The sequence below is a fragment of the Alexandromys fortis genome, unplaced genomic scaffold (assembly GCF_014885135.2).
Source record: "Alexandromys fortis isolate MF-2015 unplaced genomic scaffold, M_Fortis_MF-2015_v1.1 scaffold_163, whole genome shotgun sequence".
In the NCBI taxonomy this organism is placed as follows: domain Eukaryota; kingdom Metazoa; phylum Chordata; class Mammalia; order Rodentia; family Cricetidae; genus Alexandromys; species Alexandromys fortis.
In genome coordinates, this window is record NW_026068085.1 from 3,723,867 (window position 1) to 3,741,788 (window position 17,922).

The 17,922-nt window shown below is 36.4% G+C and overlaps 1 protein-coding gene across 6 annotated transcripts in view; it reads left to right on the plus strand.

The window, feature by feature from the left end:
• The window catches only part of Cast (calpastatin), a 99,071-nt gene that overhangs the window by 10,237 nt on the left and 70,912 nt on the right, over positions 1–17,922 (plus strand). For all 6 annotated transcript variants that reach the window (XM_050122158.1, XM_050122156.1, XM_050122153.1 and 3 more), the window contains exons 2-3: positions 3,219–3,281; positions 14,924–14,995. In XM_050122158.1, the coding sequence (XP_049978115.1) occupies positions 3,219–3,281; positions 14,924–14,995 (135 nt within the window). The remainder of the gene's footprint in view (positions 1–3,218; positions 3,282–14,923; positions 14,996–17,922) is intronic.

Consider the following 17,922-nt stretch of genomic DNA (forward strand, 5'->3'; position numbering starts at 1 on the left):
AAGTAGTGAGAATACAGGAAATCAGGATATTATTCTTAAAACATTTATGTGTGTTTAGAAAACTTTAATAAAATGCTAGATTTAAAAAATCACTAGAAAAATGTTATCTAAGAAGGTATAAAAATGTTGGGGCTTGATCATAAGTGATTTTTATTTGTGTCTTTTATTGCTAATGAAAACCTTTCCATTCATTTAAAATGCAATTCTTTTGTTAATAAAAATACCACTGCCTATAATATATTTTAAGGTTGAAATTGTAACTCATCATTTTAGAAAACACTCATTACAGATAACTCTGGAAATAGTGTTTGGAATCTTTAGGCCTTGGGGGATTGTGTGTGTGTGTGTGTGTGTGTGTGTGTGTGTGTGTGTATGAAACTAAATGACTGGGATGGGACTTCAGTAAAAATCATTTAAAGCATTCCAATTAAAAGAATTTTAAAAATGTGTTTAAATACACATTGCTAATACTTCAAAGGGGAAATTTCTATCAACACACCTGCTGGTGGGTAGTGTCTATAACTCACATTTGTCCCATGAGCAAGAAGCAGAGTGCTTGAAGGAGAGGGGAGACTTGTACTGGAAAGAGCAATATAGGTTTTTCCTCTTGTAGAATGGAATGCCATATTGCCTGAAAGGAAAGTCCGCACTCAAAACAGTGAAGCAGCAATGAAACCGTGGTGTTGTTACTTTGCTGACACTGGTTACAGAGAGCAAGCAAATGTGCTGTCCTGGTTCTGGAGTTATGAATCTTCAAGGAGACAGATGGGATAAATCTGTGTTTTTGTAGACTTGACCTTACCAGACACTATCTTCACACTGAGTGGCTCTTTTAGAGATGTGAAAAGAGTTTAGACAAAATAAATTTAAGTGAGATTTTTCTGAGATATGATATAATTCATGATTAGGGCAGCACTAAAACCTAGAAGTTAAGAGAGCTAGGTTTCATTAGCAGGATGTGGGGGTGCTTTTACAGACTGAAGACAGATAAATTACTGGATTGGCTACATCTAGGCCTTTGCTTTATTTGGGTTTTGATCTACTAGGAGGCCTGTAGTTTTGTAGCCAATCATCTAATTGGCTGTTTAAAATCATTTGTGGTATCTGAACTTATATATATATGTGTGTATATATATATATATATATATACACATATATATATAGTCCATTACTAATACAGCATCTAGCTTCTGTTTCAGGAGCTGATGCAAGAATGTTCTACAGAGCTAATCTCAAACTAATGGCTGTGTGATTTGAGGAAATTATTCTCTAGCTCTTAGTATTGTCATTGTGTTCACCAATTATAACTTGGTATATAGTTTTACTGTATATGTGAACTTGAGGACCTGCTTATTATTTGTATGCTTATTGAGACCAAGTCTCAACATGTTTCCCATACTGATTTCAAGTTCCAGGGATCAAGTAATCCTTCCACTTTAAGTTCCAGTAAGTATATATTGTCATATTTGTGTTATACATAGGCCTTTAGGTCCTGTTGTTTGTTTTTTGGGGGGTTTGTTTTATTTTTTTTTTAAGATTCATTAATTCCTCATTGCCGATTGCTCTCACTTTTAGATAAGAAAACCCTTGATCTGGACACATAACAATAATAAGCCCTGCAGGAAATTCTTTTCATCAAACTGTTCAATATGGCTCATTTCTGTAGATTCAATTCACTTATCCCAGAAAGTGCTTTTGTAGGGGATGAAGTTTACATTCACTTAAAGTTACTCATATAAAATACAATGACGGAAATGTTCTTGCCATGAGTGAGTTCTTTTATCTTGGCCATTTTGTTTTCCTTTTAATATATCTATTGATATATTAGAAACAACAGATTTGAAGTAAAAAAAAAACTTGCTTCTTGACTGTTTCACATTTACTAGATATGTGTCTTAAAAACACCAAATTGCTAGTATGCTTAATTTCTCTTTTATAAAATTGGATAGCTCAGTTTTTCAGTTCATATAGAATGTCATAAAATAACTGTGGATAATGCAAATTGTTACTATTATTATTATTATAATTTCTGTCTACATATCAATGTTTTGATTCTTTTCTAGAAAATATATTATTTTCAAATTTGGTTTATTTTATTGTTCTAAGTGTATAAATGTTTAGCCTGTATGTCTGTGCACCATGTACAAGTCTGGTGTCTATGGAGGACAGAAGAGGCTTTTCCCCTAGAACTGGAGTTACAGATGGCTGTCAGTTACTATGTGACTACTGGTATCCAAACCCATGTCCGTTGGAAGAGAAGTCTGTGCTCTTAACCATGGAGCCATCTCTAGCCCCTGCAATTTGGTTTCAATAAAGATGATCAGAATTAGAACCAACAGAGAACTGTCATTTTTCTTACATTTGACTCCCTTGTCTTATTTTTTTTCCAGTGCCTAACACTTTTCACAGTAAGAAATTAGATAATGCTTTGTTTCTTCTTCTGAAGAGCATGCAAATATTTTTTTCTAAAAAAAGTGATCAATAGAGGAAAGTGATATTTTGACTTACTTTACCTATTGTCAAAACAAATGAGTATGTGAACTTCTTGAAACTCTGTGTTCCTCATAAAAATACCTACATCTTTCTTTATTGTGTAGGAAAATAATGATGATTCTATTCATGGACATAATTAAAATTTAAAATCACAAATAGGAGCAGTTACATGCATGGTCTTTCTCTTCATAGTTATAATTTCATATTGGTGAATATTTGATGGAAGAACTCTAAGAAAATTTAGAACTGTTGGAACTGATGGGTGACCTGTAAGGTTGTAGACCTTTGTTCTTTCACTACTATCTGCTTGTGCCCATGCTGAACTAATGGTTAAGTATGGCTTCACATACAATATGGTCTTTAAAAGATCTCATCTCAATAATGAGCCAGATATTCCCCTACTAGCAGTCTGTGCTTCAGAAACCCATGAGAAGTATACTTACAGGGGATTAGATGCCAAAGAGGCATTACCATCAGTTTTGCACATGGTTAGTTATAAACTGATTTCCTGACTCCTAAATCAATATCTGTATGATCCTTTGGTTTTTAGAGCCTCTGAATAATGGAGAATTCCAATATTCTCTGGGGAACACAAAAGGGGTATTTGTTTTCTTGTTTGTTTTGTTGTTGTTTATGCATTTAATCTTTCTGAATTAAAGATGCAATTGTCTTATATCACCTTCCTTTATTAATTATTACCTGCTTTTCTGCTTTTATATTTTTAGAATGTTAACAAAAAGAATTCTGGATCATCCTCTAAATCAGGAGAAAATAAAGGATCAGATGAGGTAATTTCTGTAATAGTTATTATGATTTTCTTTGTTTTGCTTTTAAAATTGTGACTCCTGTTTTGCAATATTAAATAATGATGTAGCAAGTAAGGTGTACTTATTGAACAGTTGACAAATTTAGGGATTTTTTATATGTATTTGAACTATGCTATGTCTGTGTGCATCTGTGCAATGATGTTTGTAAATGTGGATTCTGTAGGTGCACATGTACCCATGTGCATGGGTTTAGAGGTCAGAGGTCAGTCGCCTTCAACTTTCAGAGTCTCTGTTATTTCTCTGCTCTGTACACAAGGTTAGTTGACCTAGCCATTTCCAGGAATTCTCCTGATCTGCCTTCCATGTCCCTGGAGGAGCCCTGGGGTTACAGACTTTCACCCTATGAATCTAGAAATCTGAACTTGGATCCTCATGTTTACACAGCAAATGATTTTGACCACTGAACCACCTACCCAGTCTTAAAAAATTTATCTTGAACTAAGATGTGATTGAAGAATATTAGTCAGAAATCTTGAAAACAAAATCTCCATAGTAATCCTCACAGAGGAACCTTTTAGGTAGTTTCAATTTTAAAACAGAGCTCAGTTTTGAATGTTTTCTGATTAGAATCGAGAGTTGTTTTGTTATGAGCATGGCAAATATAAAAAGAACCCAAATGCAATGGCAGGAGGGGATAGATGATTTCAGGAGAATGCACCATGGAAGGAGAGCACTGATGGCCTAGAATAACAGATCGTTCAGAATTGGAGACAAAGGGAAGAGAACTGTTTTTATCTACATTAGTTCAGTAGAGACACTGTAAGAACAATTCTCTGTCAGAATGGCTAAGATCAAAAATACTAAGGAAAGCTTATGCTAGAGAGGATGTGGAGTCAGGGGAACACTCCTCCACTGCTGGTGGAAGTGCACACTTGTACAGTCATTCTGGAAATCAGTATGGCAGTTTCTCAGAAAGTTAGGAACCAATCTACCTCAAGATCCAGAGATAGAACTCTTGGGCATATACCCAAAGGATACTCAATAATACTACAAGGACATTTTTTCAACTATGTTCATAGCAGCATTATTTGTAACAACCTAGACGACCCTCAACTAAAGAATGGATACAAAAAATGTGGTACATTTACACAATGGAGTACTACTCAGCTTTAAAAAAAATGACATCATTAAATTTGCAGGCAAATGGATGGAACTAGAAAAAAAAAAAACTATCCTGAGTGAGGTAACCCAGACTCAGAAATACAAACACAGTGTGTACTCACTCATAAATGGATAGAAGTCAGCCTGGTCTACAAGAGCTAGTTCCAGGACAGGCTCCAAAACTACAAAGATGCCAAAAAAAAAAAAAAAAAAAAAACACAAAAAGAAGATATAAAGAAATGGGAGCATGGGGGGTAGGGCGAGGAGGAAGGGTGGGAAGGAGAATGGAGGAAGGGGAATGGGAAAAATATATAGCCCAATAAAAACAATAATAAAAAGTTACAAAAGGAACAATTCTCCTTGCTTTGAGGTATGGCTTTGCGCTCATGAATATTTGCTTTGATTGATGGCACCCCATTGTGTACTACCAGTGCTGACCTACTTCATTACAGAAGTGCCCTGTAATAGTTTTGTTCTCCAGAGGGCACTGGGTTTCCGTCTCTGTCTTATTACTGATGTTTGGAGGATGACATCTGCTGGCACACAAGAAGCACTCTTCTGGGAAGAGAGTCCCAGTCAGGGAATCATTCATTGTGAGTTGTTCACTCAAAGAACTGCTAGGGAAGAATTGTACCCTGCCCTCTGCTCTCTTGGCAGATATTCTCAGTAGATCTCACCACTTTTCCTTAGAAGAAATTGCCTCATTTTGAATGGTTAGTAGCTATATGGTCCTGAAAGACTGAATACATAAAAAACATACAGTGGTGGTCTTATTTTTTCTTTTCATTATCAATATTGAGCAGGTGCTTTTGTAAGTTCAGGCTCTCTTCCTTCTCCTTTTCTGTTCTGGAGCATTTATATGTAAGGAGGAGTCGAGAACTGGGACTTGCCATGTGCTGTGTTCTCTCCAACCTATCCATGAAAATGTACTTCAGAGTATTTCTTTGTATTATGTTCTAGCCTTCAGCGTTGCTAGTGTGCAACTGTGCATGTGTGTATGTGTGTGTTTAAGTCATGTATCTAACAGTGTGTTTATTGAGGCCAGAGGAAAAGTCTTTGAGGAGTTACTTCCACACTGTGGGTCCCAGAGGTCAAGCTCAGGTCACCATGGAGTGCAGCAAGAGCTTTGACCCAGTGAACCACCAGACTGACCTTAATTTACAATGTTTCTTACCAATGATATTTGTATTGAAAATTTTTGTTTCTATGAAGTGCAAATTTTTTACAATGAAAATAAATGTAAGATTCCATTCCATTTCCTTTAAAAATCACTAAATAATGAATTCCCATATGGAAACTAACATTTTTCATTTCTAATATCATGACAGTATTGGCCATTATTTAATCATTTTACCAACACTACCCTTTAAATATATTTCCAAATTAGTTATCTTTTAAATTAATTTTAATTAGATAAATTGCAGGAAATTTATGTCTGAAATCACAGTGTCCTTTATTCTTCAAAGGGGACATATACTTTGTGATGTCATTCTCGATTGATGTAGAGATTAAACTAGATGCACACAAAGGAAATCTTTTCTGGTACAGTAAAGTGCACGATAAATTAGTTTCCATGCTTTCTTTCTGACCAATTGTATTATAATTTGGAAGCTTTAAAATCGTATCTTGAATAGACAGGCATTATTGGTATAGGCTTAGTTGCTACCACAGTGTTTGTGATATATGGATCATTAAAGCCGGTCCTACTTGTCAGAGGCTTAGGAGGACTACTCAGAAGCCTGTGTGTGTGATGTTGTTAGGAAAGAAAAAAAAATCTCATTCTGCCAAGGCATCCTTCACTTCAAATTTTAACTGTAAAGTCATTATATAGATCAAAAGTGGAGAAAAACTGTTTTCCTGACTGTTAGCATTTGAAGCAGTTCTGACGTTGTTCGATACCATTGCTTGAAAATTCACAGCTCCTAACCCTGTAGTAGAGGCTGTTTGGTTCTGTTCCAACTGGAGTACATAACGTCTTTCCTCTCCCCCATAGCTTAAATTATGGCCTTAGGCAAAACAAATCCAGTAGAATGTAAACATGTGAAGGATAATCCATGAACCAAACACCTTCCAATATTAAGATTTCTATGAGCTCTGGGATCTTGTCAAATTCTGACTACTTCTTTTGGTTAGAGAAGATAAACATGGAAATTGATACTTAATAACTAAGATGTTTCCAAAAATAATTATCTTCTCAACAATGTCTAATGGTTTATTTGTATGTGGCAAAAGTTGAGGTGTTGTGACCCAGGTGATAGTTCAAGAAACAGTCTTACATTAAGTACTATTTTAACCTTTGTATTCATGGTATTATGGCTAATGCTTTTGCAGTTACTGAAGTGCGATTAGTAAAACCATGATCAGAAAATGGGGTTCAGCCTGAAGATCTGAAAAGCAAAACAGCCAGCCACTGGCCCTTGACTCAACCTCAGTCTGAAATAGTGATCCTGTGTCTGGAATCTCAGAATGAGACTGTGTCTGAGAGCTGTTTCCTCCTATTTTATAAACCTCTATAGGGCTGGAATTAAAGGCATGCATTACCATCATTAAAGGCATGCAATGCCCAGTTTCTATGGCAACTAGTGTGGCTACTGAGATTAAAGGTGCATGTTACCATAACCTGGTCTGTAAGGCTGACCAATGGGACTGTTTTAGTCTCAGATCTTCAGACAGTCTTTATTTATTAAAATACAATTGAAATGGCACTGCAAGCTACTGTATCTTTTCTTTCCAAAATTGCTGAAGGGCCTAATGAAACTAATTCTTTTTTTCAAATATGTATCATTTCTTTTCTCTACCCCTCTTCTGAAAAACATGGGTAGAATTAAGAACATTTGAATGGGTTTTCTGTTACAGGGCTGTCATTGCGACTTGGAAGGCTGAGATCAGGGGGCCTAAACTCAAATTTTGTGTGGGAGTCCTCTCTGTGTGCTGTAATTACCATTAATGAATAAAGAAACTGTCTTGGTCTGTTGATAGGGGAGAACTTAGGTAGGCAGGGAAAACAGAACTGAATGCTGACAGGAAGAAGAGTCAGCGAGACACCATGGATCTGCTGCCAGAGATAGATGTGCAGAATCTTTGGTGGTAGGCCACTACTTTGTGGTGATACACAGATTAAAAGAAATGGGTTAAATTAAAATGTAAGAGTTAGCCAATAAGAAGTTAGAGCTAATGGGCCAAGCAGTGATTTAATTCATACAGTTTCTGTGTGGTTATTTCAGGGCTAAGCTAGCCAGGTAGCTGGGACAAACAAGTAGGCCCTCCTCCTACAAAAAGTCAAATCTGATTTACAATGTGAGGCCCTGTTTCAAAGCAAAAAGACACATGAGAAACAAACAAGTTTGTGTTTTTGTAATCCATTTTCAAACCAGAACATGAAGCAGGAATTCTTAAGAATTGTCTCACTTTTAGGCAAGTTCAACAGTCATTTCTCTGCAGGTCTTGCATGTACAGCTCATCAAACAGTCTAGGATAGAGCAGTTACTTGCCCAGATGTCTAACCAATTCCATAAGGAGCCTCTTTGGTATCCATCTTCCTCTTGAAGTAATTGGTGCTGCCAGGAACAGATGTGTCTCATTGTCATGAAAAGTCCTAAGTTCTTAAAATATTTTAAATGCCATATTCTGAAGGTCTCTGAAAGATTTGAAGAATACCTAACTGAAATATATCTCTGTATATCTAGAAAACCTATCTAACATGACTATAAGCTTGATTAGTATGACTATCTATTAATCTATATTTCTTAATTATACATTACATTTTTAAATGAGCTACACAAACACAATGCCTTAATTAAGATCAGAAATACATATACATATAACAAAACTGATCTTAAATTTGTATCAAGAAACCAAGATCCATATCAATGCAAAGTATTCATCTCTATAGCATATCCCCCTTTAAATGTAAAGAAACATTTACAAACAATATTTGGGAATATGGGCATAGTATTCTTTAATCTGCATACTGGTGTTTATTGGGCAAAGTACTTTTTTGAGTGGTGTTCAAGGTGGCCTTTTAGAGGGTCTTGGTCCATCAAACCACATTAGTCTGGAAGAATTCCACAGGTTCTCATCCTCTGTGGAAACAAAAGAAGAACCTCTTTTCCAAACAACATATCCTTAGACCCATATTTTGAATTCAAGATACCTTTAAAACATATATGCTGGTTTACCTTAACAGCCCATACAATGAAACATCTCTCTGTACTTAGCTCCTTCATAGTCAAAAAATTAGAAGAAAACACAATTATATATATATATATATATATATATATATATATATAGTCTCTCTGTGAATTTTCCATCTTTACATGGCTTATTTTTCTTTACTCCTTTCAATCTATTGCTGTCTGTATTCTGTCTCTTTAAAGACTTTGTTTATTTTTTTAAACAATTTGCTTCTTTTCCATCTTTCTATAGTCCTTTTCTTCTTTCTCCCAAACTTATGTACATTTAGCCAACACTGTGTCCCATTTAGAGGTGTTTTTCATCTGGATTTGTCTTCATTGCATATCTGTAATTATTTTCTGACGAGAAGTGCTTCTTAAATGCTAAGCTCTTCTTATAAACTTAAGTGACGCCATTGCTGGGGGAAATATGGCACTGCCTGCTTGCCCCACCTAATTCAGCATAGCAAACCTGTTTGCTGCCTCTGAGAGCCGTGCTCACAGCCCCATTTTTAGGCACACAGGCAGTGTATGTTTCCACTAAGCAAGTTGCAGCACTCTCTTCACAAACCCCATTTAAATGCTTGGTCTTCCGAAACAGCCAGAGGTTGCTCTGGCAGCACAGCCCAGAAAGCCGGCATTTCAAAAGTGTGGCTTTTTTTCTGCTACTGCTGAGTCAGAAAAAGCTGTCTTAAAGGAGCAGTGGTGTGCCACCAGCAAACAGCAAGAAGTTGTGTTAAACTCTGCATTTTTGTGCCTAGAATTCCTTTTTAAGTTTTCTCAGGTTTTACATGGATTTTAATTGGCCATGTGGGTGCCAATTTGTTGTATGGAGACTACTTGGTCATTCCTGCCATTTGGCAGCTCAGACCTGAAATAATCACACATAAACTATATTATTTAAAACACTGCTTGGCCCATTTGCTCTAGCTTCTTATTTGCTAACTCTTACATTTGAATTTAACACATCTTCATTAATCTGTGTATCACCACGAGGTCATGGCCTACCAGCAAAGTTTCAGCATGTCTGTTTCTGGCAATGGTTCCATGTCTTTTCCTTACTCTGCCTCCTTTCTACCAGCAATCAGTTTAGTTTTCCCTGCCTACCTAAGTTCTGTCCTATCAACAAGCCAAGTTAGTTTGTTTATTCACCATTGGTATGCACAGCATACAGAGGGGAATCCCACATCACTGACTGCAGGGAGCTCAAACACATTGACACATCTACAAAACAATCTCTACACCTAAGGTTCAGGGAATATCACAGAAGAGGGTCTTAAAAGATTTTGAGGACCAGAGGACCAGGATAGGACATCTGCTTCAAGATAGTATATTCTGTATATGACAGCAAAGATTGCACCCATGAGATCTCAAAAGTATGATTTCCTAAACAAGACATGCACAATGACAATACCAGCTCTCATGCTGTCATGGTTAGTTTTATGCCAACTTGACAGAAGCAACAATCATTTAGAACGGGGACTCTCCATTGATAGTTTTATAAATTCCTTAATAAGGAAAATCTGTTTGACTTCTTGATTAGTGATTGATGTGGGAGGGCCCACGATACCATGAGTGGAACCAGTCCTGGAAAGGTGGGTCTTGACTGTGTAAGGAAGCAGGCTGAGCAAGATATGAGGAGCAAGCTGGTATGCAGCGTTCCTCCAGGGTTTCTGTTTCAGTTCCCATCTCCAAGTTCCAGTCTTGAGTTCCTGCCCTGACTGCTCTCAGTCACAGAATATGAGTGGAGAGCTGTAAATTAAAATACACCCCTCCTTCCCAAATTGCTTCTCGTCATGGTGTTGTTTGGTGTTTTAATACAGCAAAAGACAGTTGGTTAAGACATATACCGATGTATGTGGGGGAAACCTAACAAGGTCCCACTCCAAATGATGAACTATGGACAGTTAGTACCTACTAAAGAGAGAATCACTCTTCTCCAGGGATGGGCTGTTTGATAGATTATCTGAACTAAGTGGTCAGTATTACACAGGTATACAAGTCATACTAAATGGATTCAGCCACTTATATATTTGTATGTATGCATAATTGTATGTAACAATATATGTTTATATGTTAGTGTGTATATATGTAATGTATGAATGTATTTAAGTACATGCATATACTTAAGTATATGTATTAATTAGGGTTCTCTAGCATAACACAATTTATAAAATGAATCTATATATGTAAATACATATATATATAAAGGGGATTTATTAGAATGATTTACAGGATGAAGTCCATCTAATCCAACAATGGCTGGTTGTGAACAGAAAGTCCCAGAATCCTTAAATTGCTTAGTCCATGAGGCTGAAGTTCCAGCTGGTCTAGGTAGATGCTGGCATTCTGAAGAAGGAGGACTTAATGTTAGTAAAAGTATGGGCTTTCTAGCAGTGCTAAGGCAAGTAGGCAAAGAGCAAAACCTTCCTTCTTCACTGTCCTTATATAGACTTCCAGCAGAAGGTGTGGCCCAGATTAAAAGCATGTCTGCCTGCCTCAAGATCCAGATTAATAGAATATGTCTTCCTGCCTCAAATATCAGGGTTAGAAGTGGATCTCCCTAATTTAAACTAAGTAAAATTCCCACAGAGATGTGCCCTCCATTTCTGTATTTTAGTTAATTCCAGATGTGTTCAAATTGACAACCAAGAATAGCCATCACAGTATTGTGTATATACATACACAATATATATCTAAAAAAGAGTTCATTAATTTGAGATGGGAGACACAAGAGGAGAAGGAAAGAGGAAATTATGTAAATATAGTACTAATGCATGAAATTATCAAAACATTTTTAATTAAATTAAAAAAATAATTCTAACTCAAAATACAAAGACCATAGTCCATAGACTTTCATATTACTATTATCATATTTTTGTAGTTTATTTCTATACCTCCTCACTCTTTTTCTTCCTTCTACTCTATTATTTAAAGAAGAATAATGGACCTCTGTGGTGCAGGCAGAGCCTTCCCATTTCACTGAGTCAGAATACAGGGACAGCCTGGAGAGCATAATATTCTCCAGAGTCCTTGGCAGTTGAGCTGCCCTAAACTAGAAGATGAGACTGGAACCTTGTGGATTTCTGCTTGATGAGCTAAAAACAAACAAGAAAACCAAATCAAACCAAGCCAAACAAAACCCTGCCAGAAGGTGCTTGCCAGAGTGGATGACACTGAAATATGAAACAGGGCACATTTTATTTTTCATTTAAAATTTCTATATAGCAATAGGAGTTACTCATTAGGCCTGCTCCTTACAACATTTATCAATATTTTCACCAACCAGAATATCCCATATACTATTTTGCATTTGTAATAGCACATATTCATACTCTTACATAATAAAAGCCATTTGTACTTACCTGTGAAACAACATCATGCTGTACAAGAATTTTTGTGAACAATAATTAAAACTATAATTGCTAGTGCTGAGGAATCTGCCTGTCCTTTAAAAAGACATCTTTTCATGCTGGCATATAATGTTGCCTTTTAATGGACTGACTATTGAGTATGGAACTGTTTTAACAAACATACCAAAACCTACACATTTTAGTTAGAGCTTACAAATCATGTTCCATCAAGTTATTAAATGTTAATTAAAATGTGTGGGTTAAAAGCAAATAAGAAAATAAAATGTGAAAATCTCACCAATATTGTTTTATATTGATTTTAGGGTACATCATCATACTTAGAGGTATGAAACAAAAAATGGGTGACTTCAGAACAATAAAATTCAACAATAATCTGATAATTTCCATTGTTGACATAATTTCAAAGCCATTTCCTACTGCCTTAATATCAGAAAATACTTCTATCTCCTCCCTCAATGGTTTTCACTAAGATTGATATTATCTGCTCCTCTGTTTACCTGGATATGAATCTGAGCAACTTTGTAAGTTTCAGTTACTATCTGTACGCTAGGAAGATAAGCATTTGTTTACCTTGGAGGATATTCAGATAGTGCGCTACAGTTTCTTAAGTAGTTCAACAAACAGTCCCAAACGTATTTTTAGCAGTTATTTGAGCATGCTAGCTTCCAAGTTAAGCCTTTGAAAGCTTCAGCAGTCATTCAGACACAAAAGTTGATGTAGTCAAAACTGTCGTTCATAGCATCGGATCAGTCACTTGTAGATCATTGCAAAGTAGAGTCAGAACCCTGGCCCTTGGACTCTGGGATCCGTTTTTATGTCTTAAGTAGAAAGGTGGGCCAGTGCCCTCATACACTCATCTTCACTGTATGTGAAGACAGAAACGAGAATTGTTGGGTTGGAGATAAGCTGCAATCTCACCAAGCTTCCTTGTGTAAGGCAGATGGCATCATCGTCACTGGGTATCTGGGGAATATAAACTTGAACACCTGCTTGTTCTTTTATTTTATACTGTGCATGAATCAACTCCAATAGTGATTAAGTCAAAGTCACCAAGAATGAATCAGTGTCTCATTAAAATAATAAATAAAATAAAGATTCCTGGAGTCATTTAACCAAGAGTGGTCCAGATTTGAATTTTCTTCTCCATAATCTCTATGGCTTACATCTCTCTGTTGTGCGAGTCTGAATCTGTGCCTGCCTAAAGGGTGTCTTGTGAATCTGTGTCTGTGTTCTGTCTGTGTATCTTTCCCTGTGTATATCTGTGTCTTTATCCTTGGCACAAGACTTTGCTCTGTTTTTATTGAACAGCTCAGACAGTATCCCATGGGGGAAGGAGGAGGATACTTCTCAGAAATCTTAACAAAGTTTCCTAAGGGGCTAAGCCACTGGATCTGACTGACCCCAACCGACCCAGACAGCAAACAGTACTACAGTCACCATGGTTTATCAGCCAATGTCCATATGTCTATAACTTTGTGTTCAAACTTTATTGTGAATTTTAGGTGGTTGGTTTCAACCTTTATATTTACTGCTTTCAACAACTGAACCATATGTATTACTCTGGGTCAGGACATGGAAGAGTAAATAATTCAAGATTACAGCTATGCCTTAAGTTGGGTTGTAAAAGCTGATTATCTGGAAATCCACGGTAGGTAAGGGTAGTTGTTACATTGTCCTCTTAAAGGCAAAGTACACAGTAGGATAGCAGTCTTTAGTCTTAGGTGACCACAAGGTGGCCTGTGGTTGTGTGATCCAGCAAAAGTTCCAGTTTCAGAATGGAAGAAGTATTTTCATAATAATGCATTATCATAATATCCAACCCTTCTTTGGGATTTATTAAAATTCTTAGATTGTTAAGTATATTTCTCATAAAATTTGAAAATATTTTGGCCATTTTAAAGTACTTTATTTCTATGCCTTCACACCTTTCCTTGGAAATTTACAGTTACATGTGAACTAGCAGCTTGACTTCACCCTACTAATGCCCACAAGCTCTTTGTACTTTCCTCTGACTCTTTTGCTCTCTGTGGTCTTTTGGGACATTTTCTGTTACCATGCCTCCAGTGTTTTCTTCTGCAATTTGTAAACAGTTCCTAATTGTACTTTCTTTACATAGATATTGATTACTATATACATATTGATTAAATGTTGATATTGATGATACATTTATAGCACAATATCAAAACTAGGATATTGATGTTTATGCATCATGTATACATCATTCTGGCCCTGTTACTATTTGTGTAGATCTGTGTCACCAGCACTGCAATGAAGATACTCTTGACACAAGACACTCTGGAAACACCGTGTGGGAAATAACTCTGTATTTTATTTTGTCTGTGTATGTCTTGACTTGTAACTTTTGGTTATTCTAGATATATATAAATAATATCTTGTTCATATATCTTTGTTCCTACCATATTGATCTCAGAATTTTCTTCTGTTTGTTGATGGCAGTCAGTATGTGTTTGACATATCATATGTTCTCAATATACCTAAGTACTATGTATACTGTTTTCAGTTTCTTGATGTTATAGTAGTTTACCTTTTTATAGAAAAGTTCTTGCTTTTATTTCTCTAAGACAACATTTTCTAAGTATAATTATGTCCTTAAGATCTATTACTAAATCACCCTCCATAGATGTTGTGTGACTCATTATACATACTCTGTCAAACCATAAAAAAAGGGGTAGCCTCTATACAGGAAATGACATTTTTGGAAGGACTTCATGGTTCAATGTGGTGACTGCACAGGTGAGGACTTTTGCGAAACTTGCTTATCTCTGTATTATTTATATATTCTTCAGGCAACACTGTAAAATTACAAACTTTCATTTATTGTGTGTGGTTAGCGTATTAATCTGACTGCTGTTTAATAAAGTGTTTTAATGGTATGATCATTTGCACACTGTTCAGGTGTTCTCTCGAACTGAAATTAATATTTTCTGTTTCCAAGAAAAAAGCAGCCAGTTTGGGGAGCAGTCAGCCATCCAGAGTCCATGCTGGTGGAGCTGCCACAGCCACCAAGGTAGGTTATTTCTGAATCCAAGAAAACCTTTGTTCTTCTCTGCTCTACAAGAAAGGCATCAGTCAGTGAGGCTCAGAGGGAAAGTAATCAGTATACATACACCTCAGGACCCCAGTCTTTAGTGTCATCCTTTCTCTGGCAAGGCTACACTTGCTAAAACTCTGTAAATATCATTACCAATTGGTGCGCCAGTGATCATGTACTGTAGCCCACAAGAGGCATTTATCACACAGCCACATAGGTGCTTGCTTGCTTTGATATCTGACTGAAAGAGCATTACATACGAAAAATTATTAGATATATAATTTCTAAAATGTGAGAAGAAAGAATGTAGCTTTTTAAAAAATATATTATTTGTGTGTTAGTTCCTATGAAGCTTTTGTGCACCATGCAAGTGCAGGTGCTCTCTGAGCCAAGAGGTGTTGGAAGCCCTGAATCTGGAGTTACAAGTAGTTCTTGTAACTGACACGCATGCTGATATGTGTGGAAAATGAATCCAGGTTCTCTTGAAGAGCAGTAAGTGCTCTTCCCTACTGGACCATCTCTCCCATCCTGGATGATTTAAAATCTAGTAAAACCATTTATGGTATAGGTATTGATGCCATATGTGTTCAATAGGTATTATCATAATAAATATCTGTCTTAGGCTTTTTCATATACTGTGAGCAAACTATTGCTCTGTTCTCCTGCTTCTTCAGAAAATAAATCAAATATCTCTCATAGTCATTTATCACATCAGGTTCTCTGCTAAGCATTGTGTATACTCCCTCAGAACTTTATATTATTTATTTTTCTTTTCCTTAGGAAGCAATAGTTCAGAGAGGTAAAGTAAACTTGATGTGCTCCCCTCATGAATAAGATAAGAGTTTGGGTTGACCTAGGTTTCCTGAATGGACCTTCACAATGAGAGGTTCCATGAAATCTGAGTATTTTATTGTAATATTAAAACTTCCAAGCTTTGGAACTTATGACAGAATCATTCCAACATCACTTTTCAAGTCAAAAAATGAAAGAAAATTTTCTGTTGATCCTATTGCAACTCAGTGCTGTGCTCAGTTATGTACAAGATTATCTGAAACCTTATGCTATTTCAGAGTTCTTTACACAATATTTTATTTAAACAGCTTTTCTTTAAAGCTAATGATTATCCTATGAAGTCTGTTGATTTTTAAATTTATGTGATTTTTGATGAATGGTTTAGTGTGCCCCAAATCATCAAGGTACTCAGTCCAACAGTCAGTAAAAAACTAATGTTGAGCCTGTAAAATCAAGCTAGCGCCAGTACCACTGAAATTTATGGTCCTGAGTTTATCTTATGGACCTTTTCAAATATATCTTCTACCAGCCAGTAAAAATGACTAGAGCATTGTAGGATGATGACTCTTAAATAACAGAGTTTGCTGTTTTAGAGCTGCACTATTTTAACCTTTTGCTGATGCTGGGTGGGGACCCACAACACTGACACTCACTCAAGAGGTACTGCTTCCATGGTCTAACCGTCTGAAGTTTGGATTTCCTCTTTACCATGTATTTTCTTATTTAAATGACTGAGCTCAGCAGCAGGTGAATATAATCTTTGTTGCAATGGTTGCTGCAAAGCTGAAAATGAGATAAAATGTATGAAGCATGGCACCCTGGGCTGCACAGCTGCCAACTCCTGAGAAACCTGCTCACCATGGTTCCTCTGGTCAATCCTCATTATTTGTTGTTAAGGTACTGAAGATTTTCCAAGTCTTAATTTTATGTTTTTGGGACCTATGTTTAATGCCTTACATCTAATTTATGCCTTTAAAATGTGATGTAATTTATGAGGAATCCATGTGCACAGTGGTACTTAGTGAAGTCATTTGTAGGTTCCAGAATTACTGGATGTTCAGTACTAGTGATGGGAAAACAATCCCTAGTTTATTTCTAGCACAGATATGTGATGTGAGAGGCCTTTTCCATCTTTTTTTTTTTCACACAGAAAGCTACCATCCCACCTTTCTGAGGTTAGGTGATCAGTAAACCTGTTCTCATTTTAGAAACAGAGGGAAATGGCATAGGTGGAAACTGGAGGCATTTTGATCACATCTTTTTTTGTTAAAGGCAAACTTGAAAGACCTTTCCTTGGCTTTTATAACTGCCCTTTCTATCCTTTAATCTCAGGTTTCACCTTGCTCTTCCTTTGGTGCCTTTCTGAGTCACCTTCTTCCACTAGTTTCTTGAATACTAGGTTTTGCAGTGTTTAATTCTAACTCTTTTGCCTTCTAAGTTCTTAGGAGACTTTAGGTTGCATTAGTTGCCTTCCTATTGTGATCAAATAGGACGACTAAGGAACTCACAGAAGGGAGAATTTATTTGGACTGGCAGTTGTGGAGGGCTAAGAGGAATGGTAACAAGGTGGGAACATGTAGCAGGAAGCTGAGAGAACACATCTCCAACATCAAGCACTAAGCAAAAAGAGTAAGCTAGACCTGGTGTGAGGCTTTAAACTTTGAATGTCTGCCATGAGGGCAGCACTTCCTCCAGCTCCAAACCTTTGTAAACAGTAAAGCAACTGGTGACTAAGTGTCAAGTACTGCAGCCTTGAAAAGACACTTATCATTCAAACTACCACATAGGCATTTGCCTGCTTCCTTCCATACTGTGTTGAAAGGGCTGTAACTCAGTAGTAGCATCTCAGGGGACAATAAGAAAAGCAGGAGTTATTAGTGTAAAATAAGTGAAGTCTTTTACTGCAGAATTGCCATAATACATATAAGAAAGCAAATATTATCCTAAAACAGAGAAGTCATGACCAAATGGCAGATACAGCAGGCTGTCAAGTTTAATCCTAGTGTTCTTGATTATGGACAGTTAAAATAACTAATAATTGTATACTTGTTGATAACTATTAAATCAGAAATAAATATGTATTTGATTTTATGCTAGTGATGTGTTTATAG